The sequence below is a fragment of the Hermetia illucens genome, chromosome 4 (genome assembly GCF_905115235.1).
Source record: "Hermetia illucens chromosome 4, iHerIll2.2.curated.20191125, whole genome shotgun sequence".
Taxonomy (NCBI): domain Eukaryota; kingdom Metazoa; phylum Arthropoda; class Insecta; order Diptera; family Stratiomyidae; genus Hermetia; species Hermetia illucens.
This window is the reverse complement of record NC_051852.1, coordinates 9,870,233-9,888,074: the sequence shown is the minus strand read 5'-3', so window position 1 is coordinate 9,888,074 and position 17,842 is coordinate 9,870,233. Positions and strand designations below refer to the sequence as shown.

Sequence of the window (17,842 nt, the reverse complement as noted above, 5' to 3'; positions counted from 1 at the left end):
GTAAAATAATGCAATCACTTGCAAGCAAGATTAAATCTTAATGTTTCAAATGCAGATAAGTTGGACCCATGCGTTGCGTAAAATAGTCATAAACTGCTACAGATATCACGGCCGGGAAGATCTCTTACCAACGTTCTCTGACGAAGAGGACAAGGTCAATCAAATGGTGAATAATGGAAACAATGTGTCGACTACCACCACAGGAAGTACTAATAATGTGAGTCTCAATTGCTGGCAGCTTACAGGGTCAAATCACTCTAAAACTAACACTTTCTATCAACCCAATTCTAAGAGATATTGAATGATATTCTCAATAAACGATTTCTCATGTTTCCTTAAATCTTATTACATTGACATCCAAAATTCAGGTTGGCGTATTGAAATTACATAATTCGGGAACGATTGTAAATACAACAACAACATCGTCGGGTAGTCAAACACAATCAAATAATGGATCAACGAAAATTGAAATACAAACAACGCAAAGTGCAGCACAAACGATCGCAAACGCTCAGGTTTGCCTCGACCCGATGACAATAAGTGATGTCGATGTTCGTACTAACCAAATTCATATCACGACACTAATTATTGAGTTCAAATTGATTTGATTTGATTTGATTTTGATAGTTTTCGTTTCGTTGCGCTGTTTCTTTTTTTTTTCTTGTGTTATCCCCTCGATATCGCTAATTACTTTTTGGGTTCCCTTTTTTTTCTGCCCTTGGTTTACATATGTGTGTTGTTCGTTGATTATTTTTTTTCGGTTATTAACGCGAAAAACTGGATTATATTTTTGTTTATGGATGCTTTTTGTAGATGTTAAGTCTTTCGAAACAGTGGGATTTCCATAAAGAAGCAACCTTAAGGGTAAATTTCCATTTCAATCGAAAGAAATCGCACTGAATATTGAATCAGATAAATTTTGGATCACTTGATCGGTATCACATGCGATTTCTATCTAGAAGAACGCCTTGGATAACCTACAGGAAGCATCTAGATCAATTTTTGTTTCATCTCTACCAGGAAAGCGAATTTTTTCGTTGCCAATCAGCAGCTTAATCTAATTTTAATATCACGAAAGCTAACCCTTTCTTTTTCTCCATTTTATTTTGAATATTTGGATTTCGTTTAACAAATAATATTCCCTTTGACTCCCCTAGTTGCAACCTCGTGATAAAGTTTCCTGTATATATTTCAGTATACCCAAACGGTGTTATCAACAATACAAAACCCGGACGGAACGCTATCACTAATTCAAGTCGATCCAAATAATCCTATCATAACACTTCCCGATGGTACAACTGCCCAGGTGCAAGGTGTCGCGACGGTAATTAATTTGGCCTAAATAAACACTTGGATCATTCCAAGTAATTACTTTCTTTTGGGATTACAGCTACATACAACAGCCCAAGGTGAAACAGGTGCAACAATACAGACCGTTCAACAATTGACTGATGCCAATGGTCATGCAGAGAATATGACTGTGGATTTAACGGAGGCCACATTAGGACAAGATGGTCAAATTATAATTACAGGCGAGGATGGACAAGGTACGAACAACAATATTAATATTAAAGAAGAATTTATTACACAAATTAAAAAAGAAGAATTTATTACACAAATTGAAAAAGAAGAATTAATGATTGAAGATTAAAATGTGATAACGACAATATAACAATAGTGTGTGTTGATTATGATATCTAAGCTTACAAACTAGAGACTGGGACTAGAGTGATGAAAGATATTGAGTGAAGTTCCAATCACTCTGGCCATGTATTTGGTTCATTGTACTATCTTCTGATATTTTCCTGCATCCATCGCTTGCAAGCTGTTGCGAATCTGAGGACATTTCCTAAAGACAGACAACCCGCAGATTCCTCATTAACACCCTTTCCAGACTTTTCAAGTTCACTAGGCTGACATTTGGATTGTGCAACCTTTCTGAGATTCATCCACTGCAAAACATCCATTTCTATTTCGTATATTGGAATGATGTTCCGGTCGCGTCTTCCTCTGAGTCCGAGCATTTAGAATTGAGTCTATTTTTCAACGGATTACCCCTGAAGGCATCCACTCGGACCCAGTCAAGGTGGAAGCGATTTCGAGCTTCTCGTTTCCAAAAGCTGTTAAGGATCTTAGAAGAATCTTGGGCATGTTAAACTTCGATCGATTCTTAACGCCTTCTTATCTGGGCCCAAAATCGAAGATCGTCTGATTGTGTGGGTCCCAGAGGCTGTAAAAGTGTTTCAATTCCCCAAGCAACAGCTGATGAATGCTACAGTTCTAGCATTCCCTCAGCAAGATGCACCCCTAACCGTGTTCGTCGATGCCTCAGACATTGCCGTAGATGCTGCTCTTCACCAAAAAGTGAATCAAATCTGGCAGCCATTGAGTTTCGTCTCTAAACAACTAAATCATGCTCAATGGAACTGCAGGACCTAGTTATTAGCCGCTACCCCGCAATTAAATACTTCCATTATTCCCTTTAACGCAAGCCATTCACATTCTTCATGGACCATAAGCCACTCACTTTTACTGTGAACCAAAAGCCCGACAAAGCGTCCCGTCGCCAACTTCGACACTTGAGCTTTATCAGCCAGTTCACTTCCGACTTCCAACACTTGTCTAGGAAAGATAACGTGGTTTCTAACCCTTTGTTACGTGTTGCAGAGGTCGAGATCCCCGCCACCGTCGATTTTTCGGCAATCACTGAAGTGTAGAACTACGACTCAGCCCTTCAAAGCTTAAGGACCAACCAGTATATGCTGCGAGAGGCCTGACAAGGGACCAAGATCATATATTCCGAGCGAATTCAAAAAAGATGTATTTAACGCCATTCACGATCTGGGGCACCCAGGCATTCGGGGAACGAATTGGTTAGTCGCCGCAAAGTATTTCTATCCGTCTATGAAAAAGGACATTAATTCTTTGGCCAGACAATGCATCGCATGCCAGAAGTGCAAGAATACAAAGCATGTGAGGAAAGAGGTAGGAGCGTTCCCCCTATCCATCAAGCGTTTCCATACAATCCACATCGACATCATTGGCCCTTTGCGAGACTCGCACAGTTTCAGGTATTGCCTCACAATCACCGATAGGTTCACGCGGTGGCCTGAGGTAACACCTCTGAAAGATATTACTGCACAGTCTTATGCAAAGGTCCTCTGTCGAGAATGGATTCCACGCTTTGGTGTGCCGTTGTGCAGTTTGAGTTCTCCCTTTTGTCAGAGGGGCAAACTCCACAGCTTTAAACGCCACCGGACAACCGCGTACGACCCGCAGTCCAAAGAGATGCCCGAAAGGTGGCACAGGACACTGAAGGCCGCTATAAGGGCACATGATGTACCCTGCTGGTCGTAGGTCCTACCACCCATTCTACTTGGCTTGCCGACAGCCAATCAAAAAGAATTTGATGCAAGTCCCACGGAGCTGGTATGCGGAGAAGACGTGAAACTATCCAGCGACCCTGTTCTCGATAACAGGGCGGGACTCAACCGTTTGTTGCGTCTGCTTAAGTTTCCGACATCAGGCGTTGCGAGAAATACTTCTCGTCCTCATCGAATTGAGCCGCATCCATGACCTCACTCTCTATAACAGTACCCACTGTGGATCTCCTTGCTCTAAAATGGAATTGCCTTGAAGATAAGTACCCACCAAACACTTATCATTTCTGCAAGTCTACTTTTGTTGCACTTTCCCGGCTGATTCAAGTGGTCAGGGCAACTCAGATACAGCTTGCGCTTTACTGATCAGCACAAGCCTCATTGCCTGCCAGCGGGAAGAAAAACTGCTCTCCTTTAGGCAAGTGGTGAATGCACCTAGCAGAAGGTCGGGCGAGAGTGAAACACCATTTTATGTACCTCAGCCGTGATACCGTCAGGTTCTGGCGGCTTTCTTCTTATTCTTCATAGAGATATTGCCAAATCATCTGCCAACCACCTAATACTAAACTTTAGTCTAATTGGTTGAATACATGAACATTCGAGGTTTACCAAGCTCTTCAAGGAGTATACTTCTATTTATAGAAAACACCAAGGTTAAAGAAACTTCCACACGATTAGATATAAATTTCTTTGTTGTTACAAGAAAGCGGAAATTCCCCGAAACCTGATTAAGGATTCTCACCTGAAGAAGTTCTTAACAACGAAAATCTGGAAAAGCGCTAAATTTTGCGATCAAATCAAACTAAAATTTGACGAGAAACTTTTAATCAGATCTTATTCGAATATCAATGTATGTATTTTATGAGCGAGATTACCTCAATTTCGATAACTTTTTGGTAGTTATAACCATACATGTGCATATACGCCAGCATGGAAGTACACAAACCGCCTCAATCGCTTCCTATTTACATATTTGGCTTTAAAAACAGCTTAAGAAGTCGATTTTCCATAATTAATCGGGTGGCTGTTGATATTTCATATTTCAATAATCGTTATTTCGCCATATGCGCTGGTTCAGATACAGATACTTCCTACATGCTGACATGACAGCCATCAGGCAAAAGCTACGTACGAGTACGTGGAGAGGCTTCACTTGAACTCAGGTTCTACACTGAAAATCCCACGTACGAGTACTAAGCCCACTGGACGTCGTACGTATTCATATAGATAAATATTATATAAAAAAAATTATTATTCATCTTTATAGGAAAAGCGATTCTCATTATTTGCAATTTCACAATAGCAACTGAAAGGTTGACTAATCTGCGAAGGCGTTTTGCGGTCGTGCAGCTCTCAGAGTGCGTTGATGAGGGCTCGATGCCCCAATATCGGGCTCATTCAATCACCACCCTAGACTTGGAGTCGCTCCGTTTGGCGGCTTTGACGACAGTTAATAATTACTCGCTTTTTGTTGTTTTTCTATTTTATTTTTCCCATATGCTGACGACATTTTAAATGGAGAAATAATCACTGTTTTATTGGTTGAGAAAAGCCTGACATTGGCATGGAAAATCGAAACAAAGCAAAGCCAGCTATTGATTTCAATTCAGTCTTTGTCTCGACGGGGGTGAAGAGGAATGATCCAATTTCCATTACGTAAGATAATGCCAGCAAAAAAGACAAAAACTTCATTAGAAGCTTATGCGAATGTTCATAAAGTATCCCACTAAGCTTCGATATTTAATGCGTAGTTGCTTCTAAGTAATTTTGGGATTAATGGTCGCACACGTGCTTTGAATTCCAGACTATTAAGATCGATCGCGTTAATTCAGTGGCCCCTATGCGACTAGTTACGGTCCGCCGACCCTCTGATCCTGTCTCGCTCCATCGCACCTTCAACGGGACAATATCAGCGTCCTCAGCAAGTCACGAATCGGAACACAGCCGCTCCACTTTTTGACATCGTTTCCGTCACCAACGAAGCTCCACTTCCCACCGATGCCATATATCCTGACACTTCATCCACCCATACCAGCGGACCTGAACTAAAGGTGGCGTCCCTACCTAAAGAGCTCTTTATCCCCAGGCTATTGTTCGCAACTTCTACGGACGATGCACTGGAGTATATACCAAGTGTACAAGCTTAAATCCGCTGTTTTTTTTTCCAAGAAAAATAGGTTTTTTTTTATAGGAACCAAAGAAAACTTTATTCAAAATGCTGGCCTTTGCTATCTACACATTTTTTCCACCTCTCGGGTAATTTATGGATATCATGCCAATAAAATTGTTGATCTTTCGAGGCAAACCACACCATCAAGCCATTTTCGGACGTTTGCGTAAGAATTGGAGTACTGCCCAGCGAGCTAGTGGCGATAGTCGAATGGGGCCAGGTCTGGTAAATAATCGGGGTGGGGTAGCATCCCTAGTTGAGCGTTTTTAAGTAGTTTCGAACTGTTTTCGACGTATGCGGCGGAGCATTATCATGGAGCAAAATCAACCTTTCATGTCTTTCTTGATATTTCGGCCGTTTTTCATTCAGAGCACGATGCAATTTGATGAGTTGTTGGTGATAACGGTAGGCATCGATAGTTTCACCAGGTTTCAACAGTTCATAGTGAAGCCCATGGTGTTTTACGTAGGCACCTGTCGTGAGACTTAATCCTACGGTCCTCTTCAGACACGGATTGATTTTGTGACCACAATCAGAGCCCCGCTGAGACAAGCAACAACGGTACCAGTTTATACCAAGTGCATGGCTTAGCATTCATACTGGTGGATGCAAGAATTACCTAAATCTCTACCGAACTATGGAGTACGGCACCCGTGTTGATACGCAACACCACGTCGAGGCCCGAAGGTCTCTTCTCGCTTGACATAACCACAACCACCATGAAACTCTCACTAGGGGGGCCAACCGCAAATAACCGAGCTGTCCTCACATACAACAGGAGTTCACCCGAAATATGTGAGTCCAGGGGCTTTCCCGGTTCCCATGGTACCAGTATACCCCTGGTAGGGTTTCGCGACCAATTTGCCACTTCAGATGAGTCCCCGTGCAGACTCGGGTCTGATCGCCCTGATTAGGCCTTTGGAGCATTCGCCTACTGAATCACGGCCGGCAAACCAAAGTGATTACAGCGTCTCCCGGTGCCACCACTATGGAGGTTCTCCTCGCCGCCACCTCTGAGCACCAACAGTTCATAGTAGACAATACGCCGCTGATTCCACCAAATGCACAGCATCGTCTTCCGTCCGAAGCGATTTGGTCTTGCAGAAGATGTCGCTGGTTGGCCGGCATCAACAAACGATTCTTTTCGTTTAGGATTCTCAAAATAAATCCATTTTTTATCGCCAGTCACAATCCGATGCAAAAACAATTTTTTTTGTGTCCTGCAAGCAAGATTTCGCATGTGTTTTGGCGCCGCTCCATCTGCCTTTCATTCAATTCATGCGGCACCCATTTTCCGATTTTTTGAACCTTACCCATTGCACGTAAAAAAAGCTTGTTGAGAAACACCTAATTGCTTTGCGTGCATTTTCTGCGTTTTCACTTCCTTGCCGCTCAGATCGAAATCGCTATCTTTGGACCGACAGAAACATTCTCGGCACGTTGTTTTCGATAGAGCATTGTCACCGTAGGTCTCCACAAGCATTCGATGCAATTCAGCGGCGGCAAAAAATCAGAGCCTCCCGCAAATGCTTCTTTCTGGGAAGAAAACTGGACATAATTATTGGAGAGAAAAAAATGTTTTTGCATGAAATTGCTGATGATATGCACTGACAATTGTTGACAAATGTCGAACTAAAAAAAAAAAATATGGCGTGCTCATAGCAGCTTGATACGCTCACTGACATCATATGTGAGCAAACAGCGGATTTAAGCTTGTACACCTGGAAAAGAGCAAAGTTGGTTTACTTTCTCCTCTGTCCTGCGTCAAACTGACAAAAAGACAACAACATTGACTGGGTGATTGCGTCTTTCAAGATGACTTATCCACATGAAGTTGACGTCCTCGATAACTTTTTTTCTGGCCTGAATTCATCACGCCATACAAGTGCCCCAATTTAAGGACAATCCGCCTGCCTCGCCGAGCGATGTAACTGGATCCATTTTATCAAAATACTAGGGGTTTAAGAAGCTGGAGGCCTTCAATTTATCCGCGCTGGCCCAACAACACCATGCCGTCTGTATCTTCGAAAGCTCCCTGGACGATGCTATATTAAACTCCGAGCTTCTCGAAAGGTACTCCAATTTCCCCTGTGACAGGGATGAGGGATGCATCCCGTAAATCCACCGGCGGTGGGGGTCCTAATTGCAATAAAAGATGCACTCTCCGCCGAACTCGTCTTCTCCTCCTTTGGCTTTCCTTTTGATTGTATTGCTCTTCGTGTCTCCCCGCCTAATTTCCTCCCGTTCATTGTATCTTGTGTATACGTCCTCTGTTCTTGCCCTTCTCACTTGTATGAAGAATTGTTTGGCAGTTTGTCTGAACTCCTTACTGTCAGATTGCCTATCCTCCCTTTCTTCCTTTTCGGAGATTTTAACATCCCCACACTCCACTGGCCTAATCATCCTAGCATCCAATTCCTTCCAACAACCTCTCCCATTTTTCCCTTCTAGTTTCTTCCTTTATGAACACTTGCTTTGCCCTCAATTTCAATACCACCATAAACTCCTTGGGCCACACGCTCGATCTCTTCCTTTCCATGGCACCTTGTGAGTTGTCAAGCGTTAGCGACCTTCTAGCTAGAAACGAAAATATTCGTTGTTATGCGTGCTCTGAGAATGCTGAGCGACAGATTCGGTGCATAACAATCATTTAGCATCACGCTGGCATGAAGGATGAAGGTTTTTCGGCTTTCATAGATAAATAGGGTCCTATTGATTTCGACAAAAAAAGGGTACTCTTCTATTTGATCTGCTTCATCGATGATATCAAATCGTAGAGGATTGGTATAACGAATGTTCAAGTTAGTTTATTCTTGAGTATCTCTGGCTTCGTGCCAACAAAGTTCTTCTCCTTCCCTGATTACAAGATGAAGATCTTCCTTCGCGCTTGCAGATTCCACTAACCCAATATTTTTTTTTTTGTTTAGGATTAAAATGGTCAACGAGATTTACGCTGACTGGCAACCAGAGTCGTATTGGCAGACTCTGTACCCGGAATCAAAGTTATATCAATTTCATTTTGTTAAAGTCCTTATTCCCATAAGAAAACTCCAAGTCTGGGGTGAACAACCGTTTTCCTCCTTCCTCGGCGAACCTGACAGCAACATTTCTGGATCCAGAGAAAGCGTTTCACCATGTGCCAGACAGACTCATCTGGTATCCTCTACGTCAACACTTAGTGTCAGAATAGCTCGTGCGCTGGGTTCAATTGCTCTACTACGATCCGAAAAGTAAAGTTTGGCGGGTGTATCAAAATCGCTTCGTGTCTCTGTTGACGTTCATCAAGAAAACGCCTTCTCACCACACCTCTTTGTTTTTGATATGGAACAAAAATGATCTCGAGCAACTTGTCCAAAAATGCAATGATGCCTCATGAAACACGGTCTCAGATTGAATCTGAATAAAAAATAAAACTGAATTTTTGACGACCGATCCCCGTGAAACACGCACAATCACTGTCAGCAGCAGTGACCTGCCCAGTACTGAGCGATTTAAATATCTCGAGTCAATGCTATCAGCCGATGGAGAACTGCGTTCTGAAATTGCTTCACGCATTAACGCAACCTGGATATAGTGACGTTCCACAACTGGTGTTCTTTGTGATCGACGTATCAATGAACGTCTCAAATCTAAAATTTACCACAATGTCGTCCGTCCTGCCGCTCTCTATGGTTCTGAGTGTTGGCCGACTATAAAAGACAATGAACGGCGTCTTGCGGTAATGGAGACGCAGATATTGCGTTGGACTAGTGGCGTGAGACGCCGATCGATAAGGAGTTGCACCGATTGTGGAAAAACTGCGAGAGAAGTGTCTTCAATGGTATGGTCACGTAATTCGCGCTAACGAGAATTCACTTGCCAAGATTGGTCTGAACATCGAAGTCGATGGTGAACGACCAAAAGGCCGGCCGAAACAAGGGTGCCTTCATACGTTGGATGGGGATTTAAAAGTCTTGCGATTGCATCCAGATCAGGCATTTGATAAAATAAAATAGCGAAATCGATCAGGACGAGCTAATCCCGCTTGTGAACGGGATAAAGGCTGAACCAAAAGAAGAGTTGACAGTCTTAGCTCTTAACCGCGCTTGAGCGCAATCACCTGCCAACAGTGCTATTTTTTTATAGAGAAATGGTCTCAAAAATAGTAACCGACGACCCAAGGGAAAAATATTTATTCAGGAGCCACGACCAGCTGAAACGTTATTCCGATTTTTTGCATAGAATAGTGACTGATATTGAAATAAATGTTCGAGTATAATTATTAATCAAAACGGCAAAGCAACGAGTAATATATGTCATAGGGAAAGGCGTATCAGTAAATCCAAACTAAACTAAAATTTTGTTTAAGAATTGGGGCATTCCTAAGTCGGCCATCCACTTAAAGGCGGACCGAACACCCACTTACTGGCGGACAGGACGTTCCGTGGTCCTCATCCTTGTGCAAGCACCTAAGTTGCAAAATATGGCTTGCGGCTTCGTCCAGGGCAGAGGATAGGCAGTGTCTGATGAGTTGTCTCTTCCCTGGACAAAACCGCAAGTCATATTTGGCAACTTGGGTGATTGTCCGAGGATTAGGGTTCCATGGACCACAACCGAGAAAGCATGTTGCTCTCCAACTGGTCCGGTCCGCCGTTAAGTGGATGGCGGATTTAGGAATCCCTCGATTCTTAAACAAAATACTAATTCTTTGTTTTTTAATGCCAAATATCATGATCATATCATAAAACCTTCTTTTTCGTAGTGTTAAAATCCGTTTCGACCCTTTGTTTCTTTCAGACTGGGCCCTTCAATTTCTTACATTTGATAGCTTTTCATCATCGTCCTCGGCTGCACCTTCCTTCCGTCAATTTTCCGTTTGAATTCCCTTTTGAGCATTCTTATAGCGTCCATACGGCGTAGTTGACGAATTCAATGGAGTGTTTGTAGTCGTACCTCCATCGAGACTTCTAGCTCACCAATATTTCATACAATTCGTTGCTGTCCCTCATGCGCCATTCATCTTCCATTCTTCCAATATATCTGCATACCACCTACGTTTCAAAAGCATTCTGTATTTTTATTGTTGTCTGAGTTTATGTCCACGCTGCTGTCTTGACAGCACAAATTTGACGATCATTTTGTAGTTGCGCGGGTTCTTCTTCGTGTGAATGCATTTTCATTTTAGAATAGGAAAAACCAAGGAGTAAGCTTCATTGGTCAGCTGGAATCTTGTCTTTATTTCTTCAATTTGATTTGCGTACTTGACCTATATATTTCGATTTTCTTCGATTCTGCAAAAATAAATGGTGAAGTCAACTACCAAACCAACTATGGCCTAAACGCTGGGCCGTCGATTTGCCTATTCACTTACGAAGGGCCTTGGTATCCCTGCACCGTAAGATGTCTCCTTTCGTCTCTCATTTTGTTTTCGTGTTCCCAAGACTCTTTTGTTCAATACACAATCTGGAAGATAGAGTACGAACTCATATTTGCAGATTATTAGGTATCCTATCCGCGCACTTAGGGTCTCTTTTGATGTTAAATTCGACAACACCTTACAGGTCTTTATCTCCATTCGGTTTTCTCTTAATGAGAACGAGTCTAACATGGAATAAAATCTGGCCACCTCTTTTCCATCGTTCACATTTATAATTGTTTCTGTTGCTATTTAATATGCATACCTACCACGTCTAGTATTTCCTTTTTCTGTAACACATTCATCCTTTGGGCTACCAAATGCTTTGAGTGCCAGAAATGACGAAATTATTGAGGTTTACTATTTTTTTATACTTTCAGGCTATCCAGTTTCAGTAAGCAGTATGATAACAGTTCCTGTATCAGCATCAATGTATCAAACAATGGTTGCAAACATTCAACAATTACATCCGAACGGCGATGGAACCGTGTGTATAACACCGATGCAGGTAGATTCAAATAACCATTCATTTCAATGCTATCCAATACAAGGTTCTACATCGGGGAAAATATTTCGTGCCATTTTACAAAATCCTCCAGTTCGTTGCCAATTGAATAGTAGTAATAGTGCCAATAATATTATCAACAATAGTAGCACTAGTAGTAATAGTAGTGTACCAAACGCAACGCTCGTAGCAGCGGCACCGCCTCCAAACACATTAACGGCTGTTAACAATATCAGTCACCATAATAATAGTAATAATTCTAGTCAAAATCAAAATTCAATACAATCAAAAGTCTTTCTAAATAATAATAACATTTGTCAGAATAATAACACCAATAGTACGCGTGCATCGTCGATAATATCGAAAACGACACCAAATAAAAAACGTAAACACCAACAGGATTCGTCGAATATTGTGTGTGATAATGATGTTGATGAGACAAAACCGATTGTCATCAACTCGCAAAACGTTGAGACTTGTTTACCAAATAATATCGGCCCAAACAATAATAGCAATAATGGCAATTTTAAGGTGGAGCTTTGTGCAACGTCCAGTCCACCACAGTGTCAGCATCAATCACAAACACCTCAACAACAGCCTACCATAAAAATTGAGCCGGATGCTGTTCAAAATCAATGATAGTGAATGATTTTGTGCGTTGAAATGAAAAAGGAATAATGTTGTTTTTGTGTCGTTTGGTGGAGACTGTTACGTAGTAATTTCCAGGGTGGAAATTTTGCCAGTATCAACGAAAGTGTGGTTTTCCAAATTCCATTTGGAATCAGCAGAGAATTGTAGTACTTTTCAATTGACTGCGCGATAGGAGGCTTTATAATAATAATAATCGTTGGCGCAACAATCCATATTGGATCAGGGCCTAGAAGTGTGTTAGAGCACTTCATTCAAGACCTAGGATAGGAGGCTTTCCTTCCAAAAATTCCCTGAACCGAAAAACCTATATGGTTGAAGTCGAGTGAGTTCGGTAGTCATAAAATTTTTAAAACATTTTCTCAATGAAAAATCCATCGTTTTGCAAGCTTAAGTGGTGTAAGTCGGGTCTTTCTAGACAATTCAGCGTTGATTCCAGTTCAAGATCAAATTTTGAGCATATTGTATCATAACCAGAAGAAGATCTTTCTCTAGAGACTTGATTTTGGAGGAGTCATATGGCTACATGCATATTTTTCATGATTAACGTGATTGACATCTTTTGCGCTTTAAGGTGGTTCTTTAGCAAAGAGGGCGACGGTGATCGCTCCCGTGATTACCACCCAGCTGGTTTTGAGGCAGTATGTTAGGCAGACGCCACTAGCATGGCACTTCGTTCCTGTATATGAGCAAGGCGCTTATGGTACACCTCCTTGTTACGAGCACGCCATAGAGTAGAACAGTTTGGTTCGCACTTATCGCAATGCAATCGTCGGCTTTGATTCTATAATCATCTCGCCGACTGCAACTGCCAAGAGTCGGAGTTCCTTTTCAGTCGAGATAGCTACTTCAGTTTTTCCAGCGCAAGACTGAAACAATGAGCGTTCATTCATTTTACACTTCGGATCAATGTGCCAAGTCAGCTTTGCGTCTATTCACTAGTACGTCCGGCAACAAATACCGCAAGATCATCTACCTAACCGACCAGAGTCTTAGCACACTATCGTAGAAAGCGTTCAGAGATCTGGCCTTAGAATGCCCCCTCCTCTCCTCTCGTAGTAATCTTTATCCACCGAATCTCATTTAGTAGAGAACGGTCACTAAGATAATCGCTCAATATCCACTCCGCACATGGAAACAATGTGCCTAGCATAAAGCGTTGTAAGGAGCACTACTCAATCAACGGCTGTGCTCCTTATCCCGACGACCGCATCCACGATTTCCATGGCGACAACTTCTGTGGATTCCCATGCTTTAAACTTAGCTGTCTTGGTGATAGATTCCCGGCAGCATGATTCACTTTCGGGAGCTTTTCGAGCGTCTTCCCGATTGTGTAAATCATAGAGAGTGGTCGGTATGCAAGCGGTAGTTCAGAGTCTAATTTATCTTTGCTGATGGTGCGAGGCTCGCCACCTTTCAGCGGCAAGAAGGAATGCCCCACTGAAGCAATATTGCGCTGACTAGTAGGTTTGGCCAAAACTCCAGTTTATGTACTTCTGTCGAGATCTTGACGCCTTTTTATTTTTCATAAAGAGGAATGCATTCTCCAGGTTTTTCATAGCGAAAGTGAACCATTCTCTCTAGGTTTCACACTGCTGATGCACTGATTGAAACAATGCGGTCCATCTGTTCAGCACTAAGCACTGAAACCAGAATTTAGAACTACCAGCCCCGTTCTCATCGCCATTTCCAGGATTCGTTTCCCTCTGAAACATGGTCCATTCAAACGTTCTGTCTGTCCGGTTATTAGTGACCCTTTCCACTTTGGCCTTTTCTGTAAGGTGAAAAACGTAGTGAAATGGCGCGCAAACTTCCGGTATTAGTGGCGACCAAATTGTTGAAATCAAAGGACAAAATGTGGGATACTTGACCTTCACTCACCGCTATGTGTAGTCCCTCTGTTGTCCTTCGACGCTTTGCTGGCCGCTTTCGTAGACCCTTGGTTCATCGTTTCATTATGTTTTCGTCCTAAGACAGTCAACATATCCGATTTCTAAAGTGCACATACAGGATTTTTTTTTTAAGAATTGAGGGACTCCACCATCCACTTAATGGCGGACCGGACCAGTTGAAAAGCAACATGCTTTCGCGGTTGCGATCCGCGGAACCCTCATCCTTGTGCAAGCACCCAAGATGCAAAATTTAAGCGGTTTCGTCCAAAATGATCTGTCGCGTTCAGAACTTTTTAAAATATGACCCCTTTCTCCATGATCCGATGCACCATTGCCAATGCTTCATTCAATCATAGAAGGCGACCTTAATATCAATAACTGGAATTCTCTTCAAAGCTATCGTCGCTACTTTTACCACCTTCAGTGTCCCATGTCGAATTCCTTTGAAGATTCTTTTAATCCTAGGGAGCAAAATGAAGTTCGTTGAAGCCAAATCGGGACTGTACGGCGGGTTGGCCAAGGTTGTCATATTCTGTTTGGACTTCAACTCAGAGATAATGAGCGTGGTGTAGCTTGGCGCGTTGACATAGCGCAACATCCAATTGTTGCAAACCTCCCTTCGGACGTGTCGAACCCTGTTGCGTAATCATTTGAGTACTTCATATCCTTGTGGTACAAATTTACAGTAAACCACACCTTTTCGATACAAAAAAACACTCGTTTTGATTTGGGGTCATACTAAAAAATCTACGTCTTGTCCCCTGTTATCACTCATTCCAAAAATGTTGAATCCGTTTCATAGTATTGATGAAATTCCTGGCGCTTCAATAAGCGCTATTCCCTTGCCTCACTCGTCAGAACTTCGGTGTCATAGACTTTCCCCATTTAAAGATCATCTCTTAAAATGCAATGAACGGTTGTTTTGTAGTTCCCGAACTCCTATTTAACCAATTGAACGCTTAATGGTCGGTCTTTGTTCAAAACTTGACTGCTTCTTGCGCCGAGTCCTCCGTTTGGGATGTCGGTAGGCGTCCCGAACCGTCGTCGTCGTTGGCAGACTCCCAAACTTCTCGAAACCTCTTAAGTCACATGAAAGCTTGGTTTTTTCATTATCCTTCGGAGGAATTTTGAGCATCTCCAATTCGTTTCCACCCAGTTTGACACAAAATTTGATTGCAGCACGTTGCTCCATTGCACCTCTACTTCAACAGCTGTTTGCAGGCGACTGGCACCGGCCTCGTTTCGGAACTAGATGTCTCACCAACTTTTTCGCCTAAAGCTCTCACGTCAATCCCCACCCCCACCCAGCGTTCTCAATTACAAAAAATCATTCCGGGAATCTTTGGGACAGCCCCTGTAAGCTGTAGGCTAGAAAACAGAGCCTTCTTTCCTGGTATCCTCTTGGCAGTCCCTTAGTTATCCTTGGACTTAACCAGCGAGTACTCTGTTGTCCTTGGTTTTCCATATTGAATAAATTTCGGCGTCACTGTCTTCGGGTTTGATCTTATATCGGATCTCAGTGAAGATTTAATGAGCAGAGTTGGCGATCTGATCCTCCATTTTTGCTGTACCATTTGTATCAGCCTTAATTTTAGATCAACGGTTTTCTATCAGCGGGTTGTTTCTTGTAGCCCTTTGTTTTCTTTTTTGACGCCTTGAAATCACCTTGATGAAATCTCATCCAAATGTATCCTCTTTTCACTTTTTCGCCAGTTCGGTTTTCAAGCCCAGATAGTCACCCGTTTGGAGCTTACGGTTTTTGCAGCGGGATGTACAGTTACTTCTGTTTTCCACGTGTCCTCTGTTGCTGAAATATGGTGCAGTTACATCTGCCTGTTTTTCATTCTTTTACTGAGGGTTTTCTAGACGAACGGTGCAAATCAAGGTGGTTCAAGCGGGGACGATAAAGGCTTTCAACAGTATTTCAGAAACCGACTTCCAACGGGCTTTTGACGAGGGACAGACACGCTGAACTAAGTGTAAATAATTTTAATGATACCCATAATAAATTTTGATTTCTAGAACCAGTCCCGATACTTGTTGATCGGACCCTGTAGTTTCTCTAGCTTCCCTAATTCCCTGGTCTTCCTTTGCTGCGGACTTCACAAAGGCTATTGGAAGAATAGCACTAGAACAAGAAAAATTGATTAATTCTCTGCATAATGGGCTGCACTGTTTCTGGATAATTGTCCACCATATGAGGCTTTACCGGGTACAGGATGGAGTTATATTCGTTCAATATCGCATTTGAAATAATTGCAGCACAGTATGATCTCCCATCCTAATGAGGCATTATAAATTTAAAAATTTGGCTCCAACTAGCCAGCGAGAAGGGTCATTTTTTTGGGAATTTTTTTTTTGCTTTTCGATTCGTCACCTACAAACCACGCAACCTTTTTCATACGGAAACGGATCCACTCTCGTGACGGGATTTTCAGGGATTCGCAATGTCGTTTCAAACTTCATCCGTGACACAATATTCACCTTCACGACCAATACAAAAGGAATCAATGGTTCTCTTCCGGCTGATCTCTCTTTCCTGTCTTGAGGAGGTTTTGGACCACGAACCGCATTGTTAGCGTTCTGGGATCTTTTAGTCAGATCCGAGGACAACAATAAGTACCAGAATCTCTTTTTCTATCAGGGCCCCTATACCGTCCATCAAGCAGGTCCTAGGCTTGGGTAGAATTTTTCTCATAGATCCCTAGGTGGTCTCCCACTCATTCATGTTTTTCCTACATTTGCTGAAGGTTTTCTAGAGGAAGGTTGCAAACCACATACGCTGCTCAATTGCCGCGTATTTCCTGATAAGTTTTTCCTCTTCAGTTCTAGAAAAGGCAGTTGGCTGGATACTAACTATGTCTAAGGCCAACTGCCCTGTTTCGACGATATTCTCTAAACTTATATCCGGAACAGGAACACTACAAAGCGTTGGCATTGCCGTCTCCGCACCGGCAGCCACATCAGTTTGCGAGACTTCTTCTGTATTTGGTCGTGTGCAATTTGGAGTCTCGTTGATGTTTCAGCCAGCACACAAATTCGTGTTGTCCCCAGCTCTTCTTCTTCCCCTACTATCTCTTCGTTTTTGTATTTTTAAGGTTTTATGTAAAACAAAACCTTATTAAAATCGATTCAATGTCTGTCTATCTGTCTGTCTGTCACACGTATTTTTCTCCAAAATGGCTAAACCGATCCGAACGAAATTTGGTGGACAGATAGGAGCTATGAAATCCCACGCATACAGCGAGTGGCATCAATTTAGGTGGAGTTTAAAGGGGGGCTCGCCATACATGCAAAGGGGGGATTCAAAATTTTTTTTTTTTCTTCACGGAGTTTGTACTTCCTCTCGTGTGCAAGACAATATGCCACAATATTCAGGAACGAGCATAGCCCCAGGAGCAAAGCTCCTAGTTCATTTCCCTGAGGCCTACGCTTAGCTAATCTCGGAGTTAACGAACGAATTAGCGATCGCTAAGGATTTCGACTGAGATCTTGAAAGGAATATCTCCTGATGCACGCCACAACTATCACTTTGGCTGAATGGAACTCACATCACCCCATTGACATTCGCAGAGAGCTGTCGGTGGCTCCGGGCACTGCCAGTGTGCCCCGACGTGTATCAGTCATTCTTCGTTCGCTCTTTATCAAAAAAATTTCTCAAGATAACTATCCTGAAAGGGATAGCTCCTGATACACGTCACAACTACCACTTTGGCAAAACGAAGCTCACATCATCTCAATGACATCCACAGAAAGCTGCCCGCGGCTCCGGGAACAGCCCGATGTGTACCAGTCATTCACGCTTCGCTCTTCACCAAGAAACTTTCTCAAGGTTACTATCAAGGACGCAGG

At 42.6% G+C, this 17,842-nt stretch overlaps 1 protein-coding gene across 6 annotated transcripts in view; it reads left to right on the top strand.

Annotated features, from left to right (window-relative positions):
* The window catches only part of LOC119653465 (DNA-binding protein Ewg), a 40,810-nt gene that overhangs the window by 11,269 nt on the left and 11,699 nt on the right, over window positions 1-17,842 (top strand). For 2 of the 6 annotated variants that reach the window (XM_038058081.1, XM_038058082.1), the window contains exons 3-7: window positions 56-217; window positions 369-551; window positions 1,196-1,324; window positions 1,391-1,547; window positions 11,326-11,453. In XM_038058081.1, coding sequence (XP_037914009.1) covers window positions 56-217; window positions 369-551; window positions 1,196-1,324; window positions 1,391-1,547; window positions 11,326-11,453 — 759 coding nt within the window. Of the gene's footprint in view, window positions 1-55; window positions 218-368; window positions 552-1,195; window positions 1,325-1,390; window positions 1,548-11,325; window positions 17,195-17,842 lie in introns of those variants that run through there. The other 4 variants (XM_038058078.1, XM_038058077.1, XM_038058079.1 and 1 more) reach the window with 3 other exon arrangements.